The 24,182-nt window shown below is 37.3% G+C and overlaps 3 protein-coding genes across 3 annotated transcripts; 2 read left to right on the top strand and 1 right to left on the bottom strand.

Annotated features, from left to right (window-relative positions):
• Positions 1-1,209: 1,209 nt before the first annotated feature.
• LOC147560065 (RWD domain-containing protein) lies at positions 1,210-5,500 on the bottom strand. Its single transcript, XM_086662086.1, has 7 exons — positions 5,194-5,500; positions 5,073-5,111; positions 4,595-4,732; positions 3,457-3,596; positions 3,282-3,389; positions 2,442-2,562; positions 1,210-1,735 (listed from the first exon to the last, which is right to left on the bottom strand). Exons 1-7 carry the CDS (start codon positions 5,338-5,340, stop codon positions 1,352-1,354), a joined length of 1,077 nt encoding a protein of 358 aa, XP_086518212.1. The 5' UTR covers positions 5,341-5,500; the 3' UTR covers positions 1,210-1,351.
• Positions 5,501-11,005: 5,505 nt separating this feature from the next.
• On the top strand, positions 11,006-12,514 carry LOC147560064 (aspartic proteinase CDR1-like). The gene has a single exon (XM_086659241.1). The coding sequence runs from the start codon at positions 11,006-11,008 to the stop codon at positions 12,410-12,412; it is 1,407 nt and encodes a 468-aa protein (XP_086515367.1). The 3' UTR covers positions 12,413-12,514.
• A 3,081-nt stretch (positions 12,515-15,595) lies between these two features.
• LOC147560063 (protein ASPARTIC PROTEASE IN GUARD CELL 1-like) lies at positions 15,596-17,093 on the top strand. Its single transcript, XM_086657956.1, has one exon. The coding sequence runs from the start codon at positions 15,775-15,777 to the stop codon at positions 17,014-17,016; it is 1,242 nt and encodes a 413-aa protein (XP_086514082.1). The 5' UTR covers positions 15,596-15,774; the 3' UTR covers positions 17,017-17,093.
• The last annotated feature ends 7,089 nt before the right edge of the window (positions 17,094-24,182 follow it).

Genomic DNA, 24,182 nt, shown 5'->3' with positions numbered 1-24,182 from the left:
TCATTATCTGCTTATCTTTAGTCCTTTATATCTGCGAAAAAAAAAGTTTAGTGCAAATCCTGTAAACAATGAATCAAATCTTTGAATTACAAGAAGTAGTCAGTTTACTACGGCAGTGGCGCAGTTAGACAATCCCATACTTAAATTTTTTGATCTTACAACATCTTTCTTTAGCCGCATCATAGGTCAAAGCAATAGTTGTCTTAGTTCAAATTTGTCAAATATACCCAAAAGCATCACCCTTACATCATAGACCCAATAAAACATGAATTCTATATTTTTTTGGGGATGACATTCCAACCCTTTTGCATTTAGAACTATACAATAAAAAATTAGTAAAGGGAGACTAAGGCATTAGGGCCAGGCTGGTACATCCATGCATACAGTCACATGGTGCCCATACCTATCAAACCAGGTTGTCCCATGTTCATTTTGTTATCAAAACCCAATGCTCTGACTTTCTCTTCTCGAGATTCCATTCCCACTCCCATTACATAAAACCCACATTCAAACACTACAACTCTTTGACACAAATCTCTCTTCTCCTGTTATTTCTCTCTTACTCTAAAATCTCTATCTAGCTAAGTCCTTCACCACGAATTTCGTCTCTAACGATGACCCGGGTTAGCATTTCAAGCATTCTCATGTTCGTCTGCCTCATTGTTGTTACCATCTTATTCGAGTCTTCAATGGTAATGGCTCAGGAGTTCGATGGTCCCTCACCGTTGGCACCACTGTCACCTCTAGCGATGCCTACTTTAACCAAAGACGCTGACTCTGCTGCTTCTGGTCTTCCAGTAACGGGCGTTGTTTTCTGCATCTCCGTCTTCTTATCTCATCTATCTCTCTATTAGAGCATTATATCGGACGTTGTCTACATCTCCATCTTCTTATCTATTCTCTCTCTATTGAAGCATTATATCACAGTTATGGGGATTTGTATTTATTATTGTCTCTGATTGTTTGATATGTTTTCTTCATTTTAAGGATTGCTCTAATTCTTTTTCATGGTGATAATATTCCACTATTTTGTATGCAAATTTTGAACCTTCCATGTCAAGTCTATTAGTCTTTCGATCATGGTGATAATAGTGTCATGGTCAAAATTCTAGCAGAGTGTTATGGACATTCTGTTCCTCATAATAAGATTCTAAACAAAGTTATGGTAAACCCTAGCATAGTGTTATGGACATTCCATGAAACTGCCTGTTTTCTTGAAGTTGTATATATATTATGCACTCATGAACAAAAGGAAATCCTGAAAAAAAATAGTGCATCTCAATCCCTTTTATATCTTAGAAAAGTTGATTTATCGAACAAAAAGAAGCCAGTAGAAAGTGCTGCTATGGCGTTACTCTTTGCTATTTCCGATCTCTTTCTTAATCCACTTCTTTTCATGTTCTCTTGGATGATGCCTTGATCTGTTCTTATTTCTCATTTCTGAGTTCTTGTGCTCATTCGCGCTAGCCTTTTTTCTCGACCTACTTGAACCTGTTTCCGAGGCCTTCCGATTTGGATCTGTTTGTTGTGTTGTAATAGTAGATTTTGTGGACTGAGGAGGTACTGGGAGAAAAACTCCTGGCCTTAGAACTTCAGTTTTTTTGTGTTCAATAAGACCACTATTCTGTTCCTGTAACTTCAACAGAGCGTCAAATTTCTGTCTTCTAAGTTCCTCAGCTTCAGACTGAAGGAGCTCGTCATCGTGAACCTCGGCACCCGTTGTTCCTCCATGATCCTGAAAAGACAAGTGTTCAATTAGTGAAAAGAAGACTAGTAAGAACAGAGTTTCCTTGCAATAGGCCTAATAATAGGCGATTTTATCAACTTGTTTCGATGTATTTAAGGATCTAAACTTCTAAAACATATAAGTTCAAATTTCTCGGGCCACTTAAAAGAATCATTAAATTTTAGAAATGTAAGTACTTCTTAGTAATTATTGACAAATTTCTTAGTGGGAACTTAAGCAAATGGCATGATTGCACTTATATTATGAATCTATATTTGAAGAGTGGAGATCCATTCACAGGTTGAAAATATGCAATTACTCATACTTTCATTCTGCTTGGTGCATTTATGCATCTCCTCTTTCACCATGAGATTCAGAGAACCTACTCAGACAAGACCCAAGGCTAGGGTTTCTTTCAAGTGTGATTACAACCAAGCGTCAGAATACTAAAACTCTATAATTCCTAAGATTGTAGTAGCAAACTAGCAATAAGAAATTGATGGGAAGCATTTGTAAACCTACAAATTTTCACACATTCTTTGACCAGATTTGGGTTGATTAGCTACAAACTGGTTCCAATGTATAAATCAAGCATTATTTCCTAACAAATATGCAAAACTTGATGGCATACCTACAGCGATCTATAGTCCCAAATCCTACCTATTGAAGCACCTACAAAGACTTCACAAAAAATATTATTACGTGTACGACGTACCGTTTCAGATGAATGGGCCCCAACCAAGTCAAGGACATGTTCAATATCTTTGGAGTGAAAAACCATGCGACAAACGGGACAGATACCGAGATTCTTATTCACGTCTCCAAGCGAATCTGAGCTAAAAATAAAAAAGTTCTTAGTAAGAAAACTGTGTTTACATGAGATTATATAATTGAAGAAAATGTGAATAAACTAGACAAGAAAAATAAATAAGAGAGAAGCACCTAACGTAAGGGAAGGTAGTTTTAAACAACCATTTGCTTATGATTCCTAAGATATGTGACAAGCTTAAAAATTGTGTAGACCAATATCTCTATCAACATTTAATCCCCAAACCAACCAAAGAATTTGTAGAACCTAACAACCTCTCTATTAGTTTATGATTTAACATTGCATTTGCACTGCGAAGTTGAGTGTTATCCACCTCTTGACAGAAGAACACGAACTTTAGAGAGAAAATTTTGCCCTTCTTTACACATTAACTCCTACAATTCTACTATCCTTTAGCAATTAGCACTCTTATTCTTTAAGAGAACATTGGGGGACTTGATCCCTTAACATAAGAAAGGGTGTAAACCGCAGAATGGTCCCTACTAAAGTGTATCCTTCTGCCTATTTATATCCAAACTAAGACATTCATTGTTTATTTGTCGTTCACAAAATGTGCTTACCATATATATATATATCCCTACTAAATGATCTTAGAAAGGCAACAAAACTAAGACCTATTTTGAACTTTTGACGTACAGAGTCCAAATAAGTATCTTGAAAACCTCATAATTTTTGCACAAATTTTCTGGACATGGTAAACTTAACCTCCTAGTAAAGCAAAAATACCTCGATGCTTCACTAGATTGCTGGAAAGATGCGTTTGCAGCAGATGAAGTACCCAGATTTGATTCATTTTGTTCCTGGAGCCAATTCCACCACCTAATAATGCAGTCACTGCAGAAAAAAATCAAATAAGATGTTAATATTAGCACATAAATTGTGAGTGATAAATCAAATTTACCTGTGAAAGCAGTGATAGCAGGACATCAACTTCATAAATGGAAGAAGCCTGCCTTCCGTTTCTTCTTCAACCAAAGGATACAAACACAATGGACAATCTCCATCCGGATGGTTCATGTTTGAGAGTGTATCAACTGCTTCCTGGACATATTTTCAAAATTAATCATTATGCAAAAGAGCTACTTTGGAGCAACTTTTAGAATCAGTTATGCACATAGAATGTCTCCAACTCCGTACTGTCAGATTTACTTCACCAGTTTGTCTTTTTCATCTACCAACTATTGAAGTGGCCTTTTCCATTATTTAATATGTTCAAGCCAAATATTCATGCTAGTAGAACAGAACAAAATCTTGAAAGATCAAAAGAACGGAATAACATAAGCGGAACCGAGAATACCAGCATTTACAAACTACAGTTTGTGCAAAGGATCAGCAGATAGATCTTTCAAGATTTTTAATGCAAAGAAAAACAATATTTTGATCAACCATTACAAAACATGAAGAAGTAAGTGCATCAAACGAGTTATATGAACACTATGAAGTTAGAGGTTGTGAAGTTTCACCTACAATGGTCGGATTAAGTTGTCATGTATACAATGTTTAGTCCACTATCAACAAAGATCGTCCCATATTGCTTTACATGACACCAAGGTCCAAGGTATCATATATAGAGTGCATATAGAGGCGGGAAGATACCTTGAACACTATAATCAAGACAGGAAACACTCGAGCGATCTTAAAGAGAGCCATTCATCACTCCTAACTTGCCTGTTGCCTAATTGCATGTATTGTATTATCTGAAACCAATCGCTCCTAAAATGCACGTTTTGAATGCAATATGCATCAGAACAATAATTTGTTCTCATACTTCACTTCTCCTGACCCATCAAATTCGCGGTTCGGTGTTAATTCTGGAAGAGAAATGCAACCATTTTGTGGATAAAGGTCATTGATCATGAACTTAGCTAGTTTCCATTTCGAATGAATTCTGTTATTTGCTAAATGAGATCGATTGTAACAGTATTACAAAGTGCATTTCTCCACTGACCACAAGGAAATTAAACTGTACAAGCTATACATACGAAGCAGGATTACAGACAACATTCACCTATCATACAAAAGCAAACACCTTTAATTACCTCGCAAAGTGCTACAAGCATGAGATATGAGGACAATTCATGGGCTTTCTCCTGCATGCAATTTAGTAGATGCGCCTGTCGTTTCCCATCTAGTCCCTTTGATTCTTTAATGTCAATATAAGGTGGCTCCTTGGGGTACTGTCATAAAATTGAGATAAGACCTAAGTCGAATAAGTGTTCTTCCACAAATTCACCCCCATTAACAGAGAATAGCCCATAATTACAAAATTCTCAATATGTAAGGACATAAGCAAATAAAATTCTTTTTTTCTATAACAAAAAGAATTGAAAACCTAGAGGCAGTCAAGTCCTTGAAATGAATCCAGGAAACTAAAATTAACCTAAAAAATCCTATTCCTTTATGATAGAAAAAAAAAACCCAAACCCTTAATTTCATTTCTAGACAACATAATTTAATAATCAGAGCTACCACCTCATTTGATCTTCAAAAAATTGGATTTTGAAAGTGGGTTTGTACCTGGGAACCTGCTTGAAGGCAAATAATAGCTTCCACAAACTGCAAGAAGAACAACACAGGATGATGATAATGATAGAACTTCTAAACCCTAATAATGTAGAGAGAGATGAGTTAGTAGTACCTGTTGAGAGGAGTCATCGGCAGTGCGAGGTTTAATGTGGAGATTGAGATGAGGTGGGAATCGTTGGATGATGAGACAATCGTGACCGTAGACAGCTTCAACAGCTTCTACTTCCTGGAGTATTTCTTCCTTCTCTTCTTCCGCCATTATCGAACTAACTCCTCAGAGTAGAATCAGAAGACACTGTCGCACGATCTTGACAAGGGCATAATTGAGGAAGATGCTTCGTTTTAGGGTTTTCTTACTTACCCCTCTGGATGAATGCTTGATTGAAGATGGCCCCTTTTTGGAGGAGTTTATTTGACATAGAACTCCAACTACTTAGTACAATTTGGCATTTACTCCTATTTTTCCAAAGTAAGACGTGTATGGACCCCACCCAAGCGCCAACTCCGCCATTCCACCCTAGGACTTGGAAAAAGTTTGAGAAACAGAAACCCATTATCGACGTCCCAGTCAGTTAGAGTCTATGGACACTCGAACCCGAAGGTGGGTCGAATATGACCGGCCTGATGAACTAAACGGACCGAGTTCGGGTTTTGAAGTGCTATCTGCCATTCCGCGGCCAAAACCCAACCTAATAGTACTTACTCGACATTACTCACTTATTGATGTTTGCCCGTTCAAGAATAGAGAAAAAAATTGGCTTAATCCCACATGGTAAAGAGATAACACATTTTTTTGATGACGAATGGTTGAGTTTCTCAAAAGTTCATTAAAGCTCAAAGTGATCTAATGGACCTTGGCATTGATGAGTTTGTGTCAACGTCTCAAAGTTCCACTATCTTGAGTAACGCGCAAAGCTGTCATCTTTTCGGATAGTGTAAGTCCGAACTTAAACCGCTCGAAAAATGAAATTTTGACAGCGAGAAGAGTTTTCCTTGTTTTCCACCACTTTCGGATTCTATCTTCTCTTCTCTATTTTAAGGGGAGTTGTATACAGGGGCACGTGCCACCACCGGCACCGCCCTGATGATTTCCTTTTTTGACTTGTACTGCCATAGTAACAAATATTATTACTATGGCTCCCATTTCAACTGGAAGTTCCGTCACACCCCATTATCTACATCCCACCAGGTATTGGGTTCAATTCCCTTGATCCTCCAGTTCTTTTTGGAATTCTTAACTTTTAAGCTTTTTAGCGCTTATTAAATAATTTAAGGGAAGTTTCATAGGGGCCTCCCATAAGTGTTATAGGCACCCCATCCTTTTACAAACTCCCTCTCAAAATTGCCTTTGAGGGAGGCCCCTATAACATTTACAGGGGGGCCTCTAAAACTGCCCATAATTTAATTAATGCTATTTGAAATATAAAAGTTGCATCTTATCATTTTTCAATATTGCTATATCCAAACAAGACGACTTTATTTCATCAAAAAAAAACAAGACGACTTCAAGAAGAAAAAAAGTCGATCCCCCTCATGCCTTCGTTTATAAATAATATGTCGCTTATTTCAGATTGATGCGTACAACATAGATATTTTACGCTAATAATTGTTTTACATCTTCAGGAAGTACGAACTCTCTTGTTTAAAGAGATTTGTGTTAGCCGTCCTTTCTTCAAAATCTAATTTTCTTCGACTCCATGGATATGTTATAAACAAAAGTGTTTTTTTGTCGCTCCATTGATATTTTTGAAACTTAAAATCACATATCCACCATTATTTTAGGTACGAACATTGTTAAAACTAGCCGGGTTCAAATGATAAATGTGTAGATAAATGATAATTTGCACTTATGCTGAGAAAAATGTAAATGATTTGATAATCATCTAGAAAGATGTAATGCTTTTATAATTATTACAATAATAGTAGATCCACCTAATATGAATCCGATTATAGACATGTATTAGATTTGAATGAATCACTTACATAAATTTTTTAGTAAGTTATATTTGATTTTTTAAATATTAGAAGTGCCCTCATTGATATAAGTTTAAGGCTTGGCCACTGGTTCTATAGGTAGGTCTAAAATTGTCTCAAAGTGGGCACAACCATCCATTACCATGTCATATTCTTATATTGTGGCTTCATAAAACCTAGGTAATTTCAAAACTACTTTAGTTTTGTTTTTTCTTTCTTGTTGAAATAAAACTACTTTAGTTAGTATCAACCATATCTCATTAAGGTCACTGGTAAGGTATATATCACATGGAATATTATCTAGTAAAACTACACGTCCCTTCCCATTTGAAGTCATATGACTTGGACAATCGAAGCCATCCTCAAGATGAACGATTTACATTTCGATTGAATATCCTTAAAATATATATAGACATCAATCACATGATTTTGCCAAATTTTCATACTAATTTCCTTTCTTGATTTAGATATGTTTGAATTTTCATCTTCTTGTACCACCATATTAGTATGGAAGTGACAGTCATTACACAATGAAGGACAAATAATAAGTGAACAAATTAACCGTCATTATTCCCAACGAGATGAATTTTCTTACTTACCCCTCTGGATGAATGCTTGATTGAAGATGGCCCCTTTTTGGAGGAGTTTATTTGACATAGAACTCCAACTACTTAGTACAATTTGGCATTTACTCCTATTTTTCCAAAGTAAGACGTGTATGGACCCCACCCAAGCGCCAACTCCGCCATTCCACCCTAGGACTTGGAAAAAGTCTGAGAAACAGAAACCCATTATCGACGTCCCAGTCAGTTAGAGTCTATGGACACTCGAACCGGAGGTGGGTCGAATATGACCGGCCTGATGAACTAAACGGACCGAGTTCGGGTTTTGAAGTGCTATCTGCCATTCCGCGGCCAAAACCCAACCTAATAGTACTTACTCGACATTACTCACTTATTGATGTTTGCCCGTTCAAGAATAGAGAAAAAAATTGGCTTAATCCCACATGGTAAAGAGATAACACATTTTTTTGATGACGAATGGTTGAGTTTCTCAAAAGTTCATTAAAGCTCAAGTGATCTAACGGACCTTGGCATTGATGTGTTTACGTCAACAAAGTGTCAAAGTTCCACTATCTTGAGTAACGCGTAAAGTTGTCATCCTTTCCGATAGTGTAAGTCCGAACATAAACCGCTCGAAAAATGAAATTTTGGCAGCGAGAAGAGTTCCCCTTGTTTTCCATCACTCTTTAATTCTCTCTCTCCAATTCTATCTCTCTCTTCTCTTCTCTATTTTAAGGGGAGTTCGGCGGTGCCACATAGGGGCACGTGCCACCACCGACACCGCCATGATGATTTTCTTTTTTGACTTGTACTGCCATAGTAACGGATATTAGTACTAAGGCTTCCTTTTCACCGTGAAGTTCGGTCACAACCCATTATCTACATCCCAACAGGTCTTGGGTTCAATTCCCTCGATCCTCCAGTTCTTTTTGGAATTCTTATCTTCAAAGCTTTTTAGTGCTTATTAAATAATTTAATTAATGCTATTTGAAATATAAAAGTTGCATCTTATAATTTTACAATATCTATATAATAAAACAGAAGGAAAAACGTTGACTGAAAAAAAAACATCTTTTTTTAATAAAGGATATTGTTTGGAAGCCCTTCCCAAATTTTCAAAGATAGTCCTTCCTAAAAATAAAATTACCTATTAAAAAAAAATAACTATGTCATTCTTAGAAATAAAATAACTAAGTCAAGAAAAAAAAGTTTACAAAAAAAACTAGAAGGGTTAGAAAAAAAAAGGGTTAATTCCGTTTTGATCCCCGATTTGTGATCAACTCGCCGTTTTTGTCCCAATAAGTGACCAGCAGTTCGTTTTGGCCCTAAGGGCCAAATTTTTGACGATATTATCCTCGGGGGCCAAAATAGAATTATTTCTAAAAAAAGGATAAAAACAAAAAAAAAGCCACATCCCACCTTTCTTTGTCATCCACTTCACCTTATCTCTCCTCCATCACACCACCTCCTCTCTACCTCACCCTTCTTCTCCGGCGAAAGGTTGCCGGTCGGTTCTCCCTTTATCTCTTCCTCTTTTTTTTCTCTCTCTTACTCTTGTTCTTCTTCTTCTTCTTTCTCTCTCTTCCTCTTCTTCTTCTTTCTCTCTCTTCTTCTTCTTCTTTCGCTCTCTTGCTCTTCTTCTTTACTTTATCTATCTCTCTCTCTTTACCAAGTCCGGCGAAGGGGAGGAATTTTTTTTTTGTTGTGGCCGGCCGAAATTTTTTATTCCGGCCAGCAACCTTTCGCCGGAGAAGAAGGGTGAGGTGGACAGAGGTGATGTTGTAATTGTTAGTTGAGGTAGACAAAGAAAAAGAAAAAAATAAATTACAGAAACGCCATGGAGGTAGAATTGGGAGGTTGGAAAAAATTTGGGGCTAATTAGGAAATTTTTGGGCCAAAACGAACTGCCAGACACTTATTGGGGCAAAAACGGCGAGTTGGTCACAAATCGGGGTAACCCAAAAAGAAATTAAAATCTATCTCTCTCAACAAAATAGCTAATGTAAGAAGAAAAAAAATATATTTTTTTCTCAACAACAGAAAGAAAAAGTTAAAACGAAAAATATGTAAGCGCAAAAGTTCTATAAGAATTTCGTCGTGCCGAGAGGCACGGGCTATACCCTAGTTGCTATATCAAAACAAGACGACTTCAAAAAGAAAAAAAATCGATCCCCTCATGCCTTCGTTTATAAATAATATGTCGCTTATTTCAGATTGATGTGTACAACATAGATATTTTACGCTAATAATTGTTTTACATCTTCAGCAAGGGCGAACACTCTTGTTTAAATAGATTTATGTCAGCGTCCTTTCTTCAAAATCTAATTTTCTTCGACTCCATGGATATGTAATAAACAAAAGTGTTCTTTTTGTCGCTCCATTGATATTTTTGAAACTTAAAATCACATATCCACCATTATTTCAGGTATGAACATTGTTAAAACTAGCCGCGGAATCGAATATAAATGTGTAGATAAATGAAAATTGCGCTTATGGTGAGAAAAATGTAAATGATTTGATAATTATCTAGAAAGATGTAATGTTTTTATAATTATTACAATGATAGTAGATCCACCTAATACGTATCCGATTATAGACATGTATTAGTTTGAATTAATCACTTACGTAAATTTTTTAGTAAGTTATATTTGATTTTTTAAATATTACGACTTAGAAGTGCCCCCATTGATATAAGTTTCTGGCTTCGCCACTGGTTCTATAGGTAGACTAGACATCATCGACGGTCTAAAATTGTCTCAAAGTGGGCACAACCATCCATTACCATGTCATATTCTTATTTTGTGGCTTCATAAAACCTTGGTAATTTCAAAACTACTTTAGTTGGTATCAACCATATCTCATCAAGGTCACTGGTAAGGTATATGACTTGGAATATTATTTGGTAAAACCACTCGTTCATCCGCATTTGAAGTCATATAACTTGGAAAATCGAAGCCATCCTCAAGATGAACCATTAACATATCGATCGAATCTCCTTAAAATATATATAGACATAAGTCACATGATTTTGACAAATTTTCATACTAATTTCCTTTCTTGATTTAGATATGTTTGAATTTTCATCTTCTTGTACCACCATATTTGTATGGAAGTGGCAGTCAATTCACAATGGATGACAAATAAGTGAACAAATTGACCGTAATTATTCCCTACGAGATGAATTATCATTTTTTGTGTTGTCGAAGTTGTTTTCGATCATTTTCAATAAGAATTGAAGCATTTCCCTTATTCCATTTGGTATTTATAGTCAAAGTTGTATTCATTTTTCATTTCCCTTATTCTATTATTAACTTCATGTTTACTACACATTTAGACTATAAATAATCACAATCTCTTCATACTTCTTATCCCTCATCACCATTAGTCATGGCACCATTAGCAAACTCATCTTTAGGTTATTTTCTTCTCATCCTATGCTTTATCTCTCATCAATTTCATCTCATAACCATCAATGCTTCAATCCCCTCAAAAGGTTTTAGCTTAAAACTCATTCACAGAGACTCCATAGAATCTCCTCTCTATCCTGGTAATCTCACAAACCTCGAAAAACTGAAGCGACTTGTTTTGTTCTCCGAATCCCGGGCTCTATATTTGAATTCTATAGTTGCAAACTATTCATCCTCAACCAAAAACCAAACACCCATTGTTCATCCTGATCTCATTCAACCCAAAGTTACTCCAAGTATTAATAATTTGCTTTATTTAGTCCAGTTAGGTATTGGTCCTTCTAAGCCTTACTACTTAGCACTTGATACAGGTAGTGACCTAATTTGGACCCAATGTAAACCTTGTGAGCCATGTTTTCCTCAACATGGTAGACCAACCTTTGATCCAACTCAATCAAAAACATTCAATAATCTTTCTTGTCCACACCGTCTTTGTACACCACCAACATACAAATGCACTGACGGAAAATGCATATACGACGTTCACTATATGATAGGTTACTCTAAAGGTTACCTCGGTACCGAAAAACTCACATTTGATTCCAAAGATAAAGCTGAGTTAACTAATATAATCATCGGTTGTAGTAATAACGCGAGTCGTGATCTAAAGTTTAAAGGAGATATAGATGGTGTTCTGGGTATGAGTAAAGGAGGATTCTCTTTGATATCACAAATGGGAGAAGAAAGTACCCATAGACAATTCTCATATTGCTTAATTGATGATACAAAGTATCCTAATGCTCATAGTTACTTAAGTTTTGGCAATAATATTAGGTTACAAGGCAATGTTCAATCCACTCCATTTGTAAGCTTGCTTCAACAACCAGATCTTTATGGGCTAAAATTATTAGATATCAGTATAGCTAATAAAAGGTTGAATTTCGGTCCGGGGACTTTCGATGAATTACATAGAACCGGAGGGTGCTTCATAGATTCTGGATTTAGTTTTACAAGCATTGCTGAGGGACCTTATGGAATTTTCAAGGTTGCAATAATAAATTATTTTGGCAGTGATTTCGAACCGATCAAACCCGGCAAGGGGGTGCCTGATTATTTAGACCTATGTTTTAAGGTACCTGGAGCTACGAAATTGCCAAACGTTACGTTTCATTTCGCGGAAGGAGCTAAACTAGTTATGGAACCAAATACTGTGTTTACGCCCTTGAGTAGTGATCAATATGGTCCTTACTGTCTTGTTATTCTTCCTAACAAGATAAATAAATTCACCATTATAGGAGAACGTCAGCAGGTTGATACTCGGTTCCAGTATGATTTAAGCCGTCAAAGACTTTCGTGGGTTCCTGAGGATTGTCACTCTCATCCATAGTGATACATATAATTGGTTATATCTGTCATTTTCGTATTTGCTATATATCGATCTAAATCGACATTTGAATAAATGAAAAAGTGAACAACATATTGGTACTTTTGAACATCTTTTTTTAGTGTCTTATTCCAATCAAAATTCAAAGACTTTCCAAAAACAAGAACGTGCAAAACCCTTGCCCAGAGAAGGGGTCTATTAAAGTTAAAAAAAACAAAGATAAACATTGCAAGGATAGGATTGTTTTAAGGTGCATTTTGATTTCTTCCTTCTTCTCTTGTGCTTATCATATTGATTCCATTCATCTGGTTTTTCTGTTTGTCATCATCAACATTGTAATAACCCGAATTTATGGCAAAGACTAATCAACAAGTGAATATGGGAAGGTTAAAAAATAGGTGGGAGGTCCACAAATGGGTGGTGTGATTTTGAGACTGCCCCTACCCCTATCCATAGGGGTGGGAAAAAGGTCTGGAACACCGCTAGCCGATCTGTTCGACCAAGACAAAAAGTGTTCATGGACACTCGATGGTCACAACGGTCAGTGTCCGACCGACCCGAAAGAATTGTCGGACGGTCACAGTCATAATTCTATGTCGGTTGACCACCCGCTAGCCGACCAACTAATATGATTTTTCCAAATACTCAATCGATACTAGTGACCAAATAAACCAGTCCTCATTTACAAAGGTTATAGACGGTGGGATTTTATATGATGGTCGTTGGATATAGAAGACCGAACCGAACCCAAATTCCAACTCTTTATAGATACTACCTAAGTAACTCTAATTCTGTTTTCCTCTGTTCTCTGAATCTTTAGTCCTTACTGGTTTGATTCATACTTACTGGTTTCATTCATACTTATACTGGTTCAATTTATATTTGTTGTTTGAGAGTTTCTTCACGCGGATGAAAATGAAGTCATTGTTATTGGAAAGTTCGAACCGAGATCGACATATGTCGGACTTGCCCGGTAAAATAAACGGTCTTGGACGGTCAATGAGAAAACAATTCTTGAAAGTGACCATCCGAGACCGTCCGAGTAAATAGGTGGTCACCAACATTTTATGTCCGAGTGAACCGGTCCGATGAAGTTAGAGTCCGGTATCGATCTACATCAACATTTGAATAAATGAAAAATGAACAACATATATGTACTTTTGACCATCTTTTTAGTGTCTTATCCCAATCAAAATCCATAGACTTTCAAACAACAAGAACATGCAAAACCCTAGACGACAGAAGGAGTCTGTTAAAGTTAAAAACAAATATAAACATTGCAGTAAAGAATAATCAATCTCCCCTTCAGCCTTATCTTTCCTTGGAAGTATCACAAGGCAAGGATTGCATTAAGGTACATTTTGATTTCTTCCTTCTCTTGTGCTTTTGGTACTCATTCCAATCATCTCGTTTTTCCGTTTGTCATCATCAACATTGTAATAACCCGAATTTATGACAAAGACTAATCAATAAGTGAATATGGGACTATTTAGTGATCAGATTTCGTAAAAATAGTGACTAAATTTGCAAAGGATGCATCTTAATGGGGGTTCCAGTAATTTGGAAAAATATAGGGGGCTTTTAGTAATCCAAGGGCGATACTCTTGGGGCCCAAAATGAGCTTTCAGAGTTCAGACCATGAAAAAATTCAAGGAAAACTCTACTCAGCCCGTCCAATTAGACCGTCATCTAAACCGCCTGAGAGAGAAACTTTGTTTCTCCCTCCTCACGTGACTTCACACGTGAGGGCGGTTTGGTGACGGTCTAATTGGACGGTTCATGTAGCCTTACTGAAAGTTCAATAAGTAGGAGGTCCACAAACGCGTGGGTGTGGTTTTATGCTTTTGTCCCTCCTACCCACTGTAATTATGTAAATGTTGCCAATGTAACAAAACTTGACACTGAATTGAGAAGGCCTCATACGTATGAAGTTGTATAATTTAGTATGAAGTGTCTGATACTGAGTTATGAAGTATTATGCATTATATTAAACTTCCTTCGTTGTTATTGTGTTTTAAAGTTCGACACCTACATTTTGTTCATATTCCAACAAGAGACTCATATTGTTCATATTCTTTTGAGGAAGAAGACGCTAGGTTTTAGGGTTTTCTTACTTTACCCCTCAAGATGAATGCTTGATTAAAGAAATAAATGGGTTGCACTCTGGGTTTAAGGTGATACCCAAAATCCAACACAAGCCCGACCCTATAGTATTTGTCTGACATCATCTACTGATTGATGTCCGGCCATTCAAGAATAAAGAGAAATAAGTGGTTTATTCCCACGTCGTAAAGTGATAGAACATGTTTGGATGACCTTACTTTATAATGGTCGAGTTTCTCAAATTTTCATTAAGCTCAAATTAATGATCTATTAGATGTCGATTTTGATGCGTTCAAGTTAATAACATCTGAAGGTTTTGCTCTTTTGGGTAGCAGGTAAAGTTGTCACCCTCTTAGATTGTGTAGACCTGATCGTGGACCGCCGGAAAATAACTGTTTGACACCAATCTTTAATCTATTTTCCCTTTACCATGTCATATTTTTTTACATTATGGCTTCATAAACCAAGGCAATTTTAACACTACTTTAGTTAAGATCACTTTGCATGGTAGCAAAACTGACCATAGGTTATTGTTAACTATATATCATTAAGGTCACTAGTATACTAGATTACTAGTTGGAATATTATTTGGTAAAACCACACGTTCCTACCGCATTTGAAGTCATATAACTTGGAAAATCGAAGCCATCCTCAAGATGAACCATTTACATTTCGACACGAATCTCCTTAAAATATATATAGAAATAAGTCACATGATTTTGACAAATTTTCATACTAATTTCCTTTCTTGATTTTAGATATGTTTGAATTTTCATCTTCTTGTACCACCATATTAGTATGGAAGTGACAGTCATTACACAATGGATGACAAATAAGTGAACAAATTAACCGTCATTATTCCCTACGAGATCAATTATCATTTTTTGTGTTGTCGAAGTTGTTTTCGATCATTTTCAATAAGAATTGAAGCATTTCCCTTATTCCATTTGGTATTTATAGTCAAAGTTGTATTCATTTTTCATTTCCCTTATTCTATTATTAACTTCATGTTTACTACACATTTAGACTATAAATAAACACAATCTCTTCATACTTCATATCCCTCATCACCATTAGTCATGGCACCATTAGCAAACTCATCTTTAGGTTATTTTCTTCTCATCCTATGCTTTATCTCTCATCAATTTCATCTCATAACCATCAATGCTTCAATCCCCTCAAAAGGTTTTAGCTTAAAACTCATTCACAGAGACTCCATAGAATCTCCTCTCTACCCTGGTAATCTCACAGACCTCGAAAAAATGAAGCGACTTGTTTTGTTCTCCGAATCCCGGGCTCTGTATTTAAATTCAATAGTTGCAAACTATTCATCCTCAACCAAAAACCAAACACCCATTTTTCATCCTGATCTCATTCAACCTATAGTTACTCCAAGTATGAAGAGTTCAATTCATTTAGTCCAGTTAGGTATTGGTGCTTCTAAGCCGCCTTACTACTTAGCACTTGATACAGGTAGTGACCTAATTTGGACCCAATGTAAACATTGTGATCAGTCAAACTGTTTTCCTCAACTTGGTAGACCAACTTTCGATCCAGCTCGATCAAAAACTTTCAACAATCTTTCGTGTCCACACCCTCTTTGTACACCACCAAAATACCAATGCACTAACGGAAAATGCACGTACCACATCCAGTATATGAAAGGGAACTCTACAGGTTACCTTGGTACCGAAACACTCACATTTGATTCCAAAGATAAAGATGAGTCCTTAACTAATATAATCTTCGGTTGTAGTGTTGCGAGTCATGATCTAGAGTTTACAGGAGATATAGATGGTATTTTGGGTATGAATAAAGGAGGAGTCTCTTTGATATCACAACTGGGAGAAGAAAGTACCCATAAACAATTCTCATATTGTTTAATTGATAAGACAAAATATCCTAATGCTCATAGTTACTTAAGTTTTGGCAGTGATATTAGGTTACAAGGCAATGTTCAATCCACTCCATTTGTAAGCTTGCTTCAACAACCAAATTTGTATGGACTAAAATTATTAGATATTAGTGTAGCTAACAAAAGGTTGAATTTCCGTGCCGGGACTTTCGATGAATTACATAGAACCGGAGGGTGTGTCATAGATTCTGGAAGTAGTACGACACGCATTGCTGAGGAACCTTATGAAGTTTTCAAGGAGGCTATAATAAATTATTTGGGCAGTAAATTCGAACGGATCAAACCCGGCAAGGGGGTACCTGATAATTTAGATCTATGTTTTAAGATACCTCGATTAACGGAATTTCCAGAAGTTACATTTCATTTCGCAGAAGGAGCTAACCTAGTTATGAAACCAAATACTGTGTTTAGGTTCTTGAGGTCGCTTAGTACTGATCAATATGGTTGTTTCTGTCTTATTATTCTTCCTAACACGAAGAATAAATTAACCGTTATAGGAGAACTTCAGCAGGTCGATATTCGGGTCCAGTATGATTTAAGCCGACAAAGACTTTCATGGGTTCCTGATGATTGTCACTCTCATCCGTAGTCATATAATATAATTGATATTCGGTTCCAGTATGTCATTGTCGTATTTGCTATATATTGATCTAAGATTGTAGGTCGACATTTGAATAAATTAAAAAAATGAATAACGTATGTGTACGAACATCATTCTTTTTAGTTTTTAGTGGCTTATCCCAATCTAAAAGACAGTCTGTGACCGTCGACAATCTATCGTGAAAGACCCATCAGCGGGACTAAAAGAATTTGATTATCAATAGGTTTCCGGACATTGGTCTAGGTCAATTTACATCATATGTATCCCTTATTAGGAACGACGTAAAAACACACTCTCCAAAGCTCCACCAAAGGTGCTTATAAAAGCATAGGTGATAGGCAGAAGTACGTACTTCATGTCTTTATGGTTCTTTTTCTAGGGGTTGGTCAGGGTGAATACTCATGAATCTCCATAACTTTATAAAATGTACAAAAATCAACTATTCCTAATGAAATATCTAAGGTTTACATGTGTACAGTTAGAACTTTTGTTTCCCAAATGTTAGGCATTATTTTATAGGCATGACAGAGTTGATAGAGGCTACTACTTTGAAACAACAAACATACAAAACCCTAGCCCATCGAAGGAGTTTATTCCAAGTTCAAAAACAAATATGAACAACAGTACAACACACCAAAAGAGACATTCAAAGTCCCCATTAAAGGTGCCTTCTTGATTTCTTATTCCTTCTTCTCTTGTGGCTTCTCATATTATTTGTAGTCATCTAGGTGTTCTGTTTTGTCATCATCTACTTAATAAACCGAATTCATGGCAAAGACTAATCAATAAGTGAAATAAGAGACTAATTTGTAATGAGGTTAGATTAGGGTCTAAATTTGCAAAGGTAAATAGGGGTTTTCTATAATTTGGAAAAATATAAGAGTATTTTAGTAATTCAAAAGAATTTGTGGACCAAAGAATTACAATTGGGTGATTAACTAAAACCAATTTCGTTCATGTTTGTGAGTTTTTATTAGGGAACTTGGATGTTTATAATTACAAAAAACCCCACCTTTTTGAAAATTCTGTTAGATTTAACTTTATACTTTTAAATATTACTTTGTTACCCCTCTTACTAAAACTCCCACCTTTTCATAATAAACTTACTAAAACCCCCACCTTTTCTAATACACTTACTGAAACCCCTACCTTTTCTAAACAGACTTGGCCTCTTACTAAAACCCCCACCTTTTCAATATGCACATTAATGAAACCCCCACCTTTTATTTAATCAACATATGAAAGAAAAAATCAGCATTTATTGGTGAAAATTCATTCAAACATATAATTATGACCACCAAAATTCATTCAAACATTTTAACAAACACCTCTCAAGGAAGATTCTATTGTGAATTCATTCAAACATTTTAACAAACACCTCTCAAGGAAGATTCTATTGTGATGAATCTGTTAATGTAATAAGATTGATGAGTTCATAATAAGATTTATATCTTTTATGATCAAGCAATTATCATAACAAGAAATTGTAGCTAGGTTAGTTAAGGAAAAGGGGCACGAGATGAATAACAGAAGCCATTCAATGATCCCCTTTATCATTTAATGCCGTTTAAACAGCTCCACAAACTATGGCTGTCTCAACTATGACACATAGAGATTTAGTACATAATTGCACTAACTTCCCTTCTTTACTGTTTATGCTATCAAACTTCTTAGAGAATAACAGAAGCCATTGGTAGTCTTCTCTTTCTACTTCTTTTATGCTAATGGAGTCTTCAGATAATCCAATTTCTACTGAAGTTGCTTATGAATTCCAAGATTATTTTTGAATATACAAAGATGGTAGACTACAAAGGCTAATATCCACCCAAGCAATTCCACCATCTCTAGATCCAAACACAAGTGTTTCCTCCAAAGACATCTTAATCTTAAACACAAGGGTTTTCTATCAAACAAAACCCTAGTAAGTTTTTCTCAAAATTACTGGAATCATGCAAAACCCTAGAGTGATAAAGAGAGAATACCTTCGGTTCCAGTAATGGAGGTGCTCGGTACCGGGAGAGAGAGAGAACCTTCAATGGATTACAAGAGAAAGATAGAGAGAGAGAACCTTCGGCAGGGAGCAACTCGGTATGGTGGGAGAAGATAGATAATGTTATTTGCCCCCACGTGTTTTCTCGAAGGCGCCCAGTTTTTTGCATTCATAAAGGGTGGGCTTGTTTAACAAGTGGGCTTTTCGGTCATTCCACCTCACTAACGGCCCTACCCCGTTAAATATGACGGAAAAATTTAAAAAGGTGGGGGTTTTTGTAATTATAAATGAAAGGTGAGGGTTTCAGTAATCTGCATTATGAAAAGGTGGGGGTTTCAGTAATTCTCCAATTCAAACCAAAATAACAAACCTCCCCCTAATAAAATTATTTTGTTCACATTTCTCTTTTTAAATCTAGGATGAGTCATTTAAACTCTTAACAAAAAAAAAAAGTCATTTAAACTACAAAATTATGACGGTTAAAATTCATTTCTCATTTTCACATGTTTTGATTTTTTTCTTTCAAATTTTCTCTTAATTCTTTTATAATTACTCATAATTCTCGCAATACACAATTCATTTTACATTCTCTCACTACTTTTTCGATAATCTCCTATCTTCATTATCTCGCTACTCAATTCCTTTTACACTCTTTGGTTTATCTTCCTCTCTCCACGTCTCAACTCCTTTTACATTTTTCCCTATTCATTTTTTTTGGATATTATCAATTCTTTGATCGATCTTTCTTTCTCCTCTTTCAGGGTTAAGGTTTCATCTACCAAAATTTTTGTCTGTCGATCGCGTTGTAAGTTCTATATCAAAATTTGAGGTTTGGATCTCTCTGCAGATAAATTATATATTTATTTGATCAACAATAAAATCTTCCAATTTTGTTTTGTTCTTGTGAGAGGCAGTTTCAAATAGGAGAGGCGGTTGGTATAGGCGGTTTTTTGGTTTCCATTATAGGCGGTTTAGATGGGCATTAGGCGGTTTAGATGGTTTCTAATTTCCTAAATCCTACTAGTCGGTGGAACCAATTGCCTAATTGAGTCGGCTTATATTATTATATAAATAGGGGTATTGAGAGCCTACATCAAAACACATCAACACAAGCAACAACAACTCTTCTTTAGAGAGCTAGAGAGAGAGCAAGAGTGAGAGAAATTTTTCATAGTTTTTGAGCGGTGTTAAATTTCTCGGTCGTCGAAGATTTAGTATAGAAGGTTAATTTCTATATGGTACCATCTTGGGACGAACTTGCGGGTTGTGTGAGTCGTCTTCATCTATCCTTCAATAAAGATTTCTTGTTCGCCCGAGGGCGTAGGCTTTAAAGCCGAACCTCGTTAATTTCTGTTTGCATATTAGATTTTGGCTTAACTTTTCGATAATTTTCATAATCGGATCAATTTCTAGGATAGGTTCGATAGCTTTCGCGACTTTTAGTTATAACAATTGGTATCAGAGCCTTGTTGAGATTGAACGAAGAAAAGATGGGATCGAGAAGTGGTACGGTCAAATCAGGGAAATATGAGATAGAGAAGTTCAATGGGAAAAACGATTTTTCTTATTGGCGGTTGCAGATGAAGAATCTGTTAATCTCGCAGAAATTACATAAGACGTTGACGGGAAAGAAACCAGGAGATATGTCAGATGAGGATTGGGAGGAGTTAGATCTCGAAGCACGAGCTACCATTATGTTGTGTCTTGAGAGGGACGTGGCGTTCCTAGTAGACGGAGAAACAACGGCGGCGGGTGTGTGGTTAAAGCTAGAAAGCAGTTTCATGACGAAAACTTTAACGAATCGGGTCTACTTAAAATCCAAATTATTCACATGTAGAATGGAAGAGGGTTCTTCTATTCAGGCATATGTGAATAGGTTTGACAGGATTATCTCAGATTTGAAGGATATCGATGTTAAGGTTGAGGATGAGGACCAAGCCCTCATATTGTTACTTTCATTGCCTAAATCCTATGAGAACCTTGTTCAAACTTTGATGCTTGTTGGTGATAGTCTAAGCATGGAAGAGACGAGAAATTCGCTATTAGCGGATGACCTTCGTAAGGTTGCTACTAGCAGTATGGCGTCGGGTGGAGTAGACAAAGAACAAGCACAAGGGTTGTTTGTAACGAGGGGGAGGAGTAATGAAAGGGGAAAGGGAAAGGGCGGGGAATCTAGATCCAAATCTAGAGGCTCTTTCAAGAAAACGTGCTTTAGTTGTGGTGAGCTTGGTCACTTTAAAGCGGCTTGTCCAAAGAGAAAGTTGAAGCAAAAGAACGAAGGCTACAAGGAGAAACAAGAGATGCAAGAGGCGGGATATGTGTCAGAAGAGGCGGACGAATGTTTCTCGGTGACAGAGGTGTCTGAGAAGATCTTCGATAAGTGGATGCTTGATTCAGGGGCGTCACACCATATGTGCCCAAATAGGGAGTGGTTTACTACCTATAGAAGTATAGATGGTGGTACAGTTATACTGGGTGATGATAGTATATGTAAAACTGTGGGACTCGGAACAATACGGATCAAGATGCACGATGGAGTGGTGAGAACATTGACGGACGTAAGACACATACCCGATTTGCGGAAAAATCTAATTTCCCTTCGTGTGTTGGAGCGGAACGGCTGTAAGATAATTATAGAGAATGGCTCCATAAAAGTTGTTAAGGGTTCTTTGGTGGTAATGAGAGGTACTCGTTACGGAAATTTATACAAACTTTTGGGGACAACAATTACGGGAGATGTAGCAGTAGGAATCAGTGGAAGGGATCCAACGGCTAGTACGAGGCTTTGGCATATGCGCCTTGGGCATATGTCAGAAAAGGGTCTATCTTTGATGTGCGGGAAAGGCTTGTTGAAGGACATGAAGAAGCCTTGCATGGAGTTTTGTGAGCATTGTGTGTTCGGGAAGGCACACAGGGTGACGTTCTCTACAAGCAAGCACAGGAGCAAAGAGGTGTTAGACTATGTACACACCGATGTCTGGGGACCGGCAAAGTTACCTTCCAAGGGTGGTTCCAGGTATTTTGTTACATTCGTTGATGATCATTCGAGATTTGTCTGGCTTTATTTTCTGAAGCATAAGAATGAGGTATTCAACACATTCCTGGTGTGGAAAGCAATGGTTGAGAACAAAACTGGTCGAAAGCTGAAGACGTTAAGGTCGGATAATGGGACCGAGTACACGGATGGGGCATTCAAGGAGTTTTGTAATCAGGAAGGCATTGTGAGGCACTGGACAGTAGTAAACACACCTCAGCAGAATGGAGTCGCAGAGAGATTGAACCGTACACTACTTGAGAAGGCTAGATGTATGCGCTCCAATTCGGGATTAGGCGTAGAATGGTGGGCAGAATCTGTTGCTACAGCTTGTTATATTGTGAACAGGTCTCCACATTTTTCTTTAGATGGCGGCATACCTTACGAGGTGTGGTCAGGTGAACATGCAGATTACGGGAGACTTAAGGTTTTCGGTTGTACGGCCTATTACCATGTTAAAGGTAACAAACTTGACAATAGAGCAAAGAAGGCAATTTTCTTAGGATATGCTACAGGAGTCAAGGGTTATCGGTTATGGTGTACGGAAGACAAGAAGTTTGTAATCAGCAGAGATGTGGTGTTTGATGAGTCATCTATTGTAGCTATGGCGAAAGCTACGGTGCCTAGTTATGGTGATGTTGGGTCTACTAAAGCTCAAGTAGTGGAAGTAGAAGTCGAAGACCAACGGGTTTCTAGGAATCATGATCAGGTGGAGCATCAGGATAAAACTCAGGATGAGGAAATTGATGAACCCGATTATGAGTAGGTTCAAGGGGAAGGTACACAAGTTTTACAACAACAACAGCAGGATGTTTCGGTACACACTAGGCCGAAACGGTTATATAAGCCGGTACAGAGGTTAGGGTCAGACAAACCTCTTAGGCATTACGGGCAGGCAAATGTGGTTGAATATGCACTCTCGGTGGAAGACGACGAGCCGGTCACCTTCAAACAAGCTATTACCGCGGAGGAAAGAGAGAGTTGGTTGGTTGCTATGCAAGAAGAGATGGAGTCTCTTCACAAGAACCAGACATGGGAGGTTGTCCCATTGCCCGAAGGTAAGTCTGTTATTGGTTGTAAATGGGTGTACAAGAAGAAAGAGGATTCTTCCAAAATCAAGGGTACAAGGTATAAGGCAAGACTAGTGGCCAAGGGTTATGCACAGAAAGAAGGGGTCGACTACAATGAGATTTTCTCACCGGTCGTGAAACATACTTCTATTCGGGTGCTATTGAGTATTGTTGCTCACAGTGATCTTGAGCTGGAACAACTCGATGTTAAAACCGCCTTCTTGCACGGAGATTTGGAAGAAGAAATTTATATGGCTCAACCTGAGGGATACAAGGTTGAGGGTAAAGAAAATCAAGTATGTCGTTTGAGGAAGTCTCTTTATGGATTGAAACAATCCCCTCGCCAATGGTACAAACGATTTGATTTTTTCATGCTAAAGCATGGTTTTCGCAGAAGTGACTATGATTGTTGTGTATACATCAAGAAGCTTCGCGAAGGTGACTTTATTTATCTCCTTTTGTATGTGGATGACATGCTTATTGCTTCTCGAAGCATGGTGGAGATAGATAAGTTGAAATCTCAACTCAGTCAAGAGTTTGAGATGAAAAACATGGGCGCTGCAAAGAAGATACTGGGAATGGAGATTAAGAGAGAGCGGTCAAGTAAGAAACTGTACTTGAATCAGAAAGGTTACATCGAACGAGTAGTTTCTCGATTCGGGATGCAGAACGCGAAGGCGGTGTCAACACCTTTGGCACCACATTTCAGGCTCTCGGGAAAACAATCTCCCACTACTACGGTGGAGAAGGATCATATGGATCGTGTACCGTATGCTAGTGCAGTTGGTAGTTTGATGTACGCTATGGTGTGTACTCGTCCGGATATTTCACAGGCAGTCAGTGTGGTTAGCAGGTTTATGGCAAACCCGGGGAAGACACATTGGGAAGCTGTGAAGTGGGTCTTGAGGTACTTGAAGGGTACTGTTGATACGGGTTTGTGCTTTGGTGGAGACACATGTCAGGTAAGCGGTTATGTTGACTCAGATTATGCTGGCGATCTAGATAGAAGACGATCTACTACTGGTTATGTATTTAGGGTACATGGTGCTCCAGTTAGTTG

This window comes from Eschscholzia californica, unplaced genomic scaffold (assembly GCF_041429995.1).
Source record: "Eschscholzia californica isolate CP2 unplaced genomic scaffold, dmEscCali1.0.p SCAF_2, whole genome shotgun sequence".
NCBI lineage: Eukaryota > Viridiplantae > Streptophyta > Magnoliopsida > Ranunculales > Papaveraceae > Eschscholzia > Eschscholzia californica.
The sequence above is the reverse complement of the archived record's forward strand: the minus strand, read 5'-3'. Positions and strand labels throughout refer to the sequence as shown.

Bases quoted from the DNA above. Each gene is read 5' to 3' on its own strand.
- LOC147560065 (XM_086662086.1), bottom strand. From the start codon at position 5,340: ATGGCGGAAGAAGAGAAGGAAGAAATACTCCAGGAAGTAGAAGCTGTT. The intron at 5,112-5,193 runs GTACTACTAACT...TTCTTCTTGCAG, and splicing joins CCGATGACTCCTCTCAACAG to TTTGTGGAAGCTATTATTTG. The intron at 4,733-5,072 runs GTACAAACCCAC...ATTTTATGACAG, and splicing joins GCCTTCAAGCAGGTTCCCAG to TACCCCAAGGAGCCACCTTA.
- LOC147560064 (XM_086659241.1), top strand. From the start codon at position 11,006: ATGGCACCATTAGCAAACTCATCTTTAGGTTATTTTCTTCTCATCCTA.
- LOC147560063 (XM_086657956.1), top strand. From the start codon at position 15,775: ATGAAGCGACTTGTTTTGTTCTCCGAATCCCGGGCTCTGTATTTAAAT.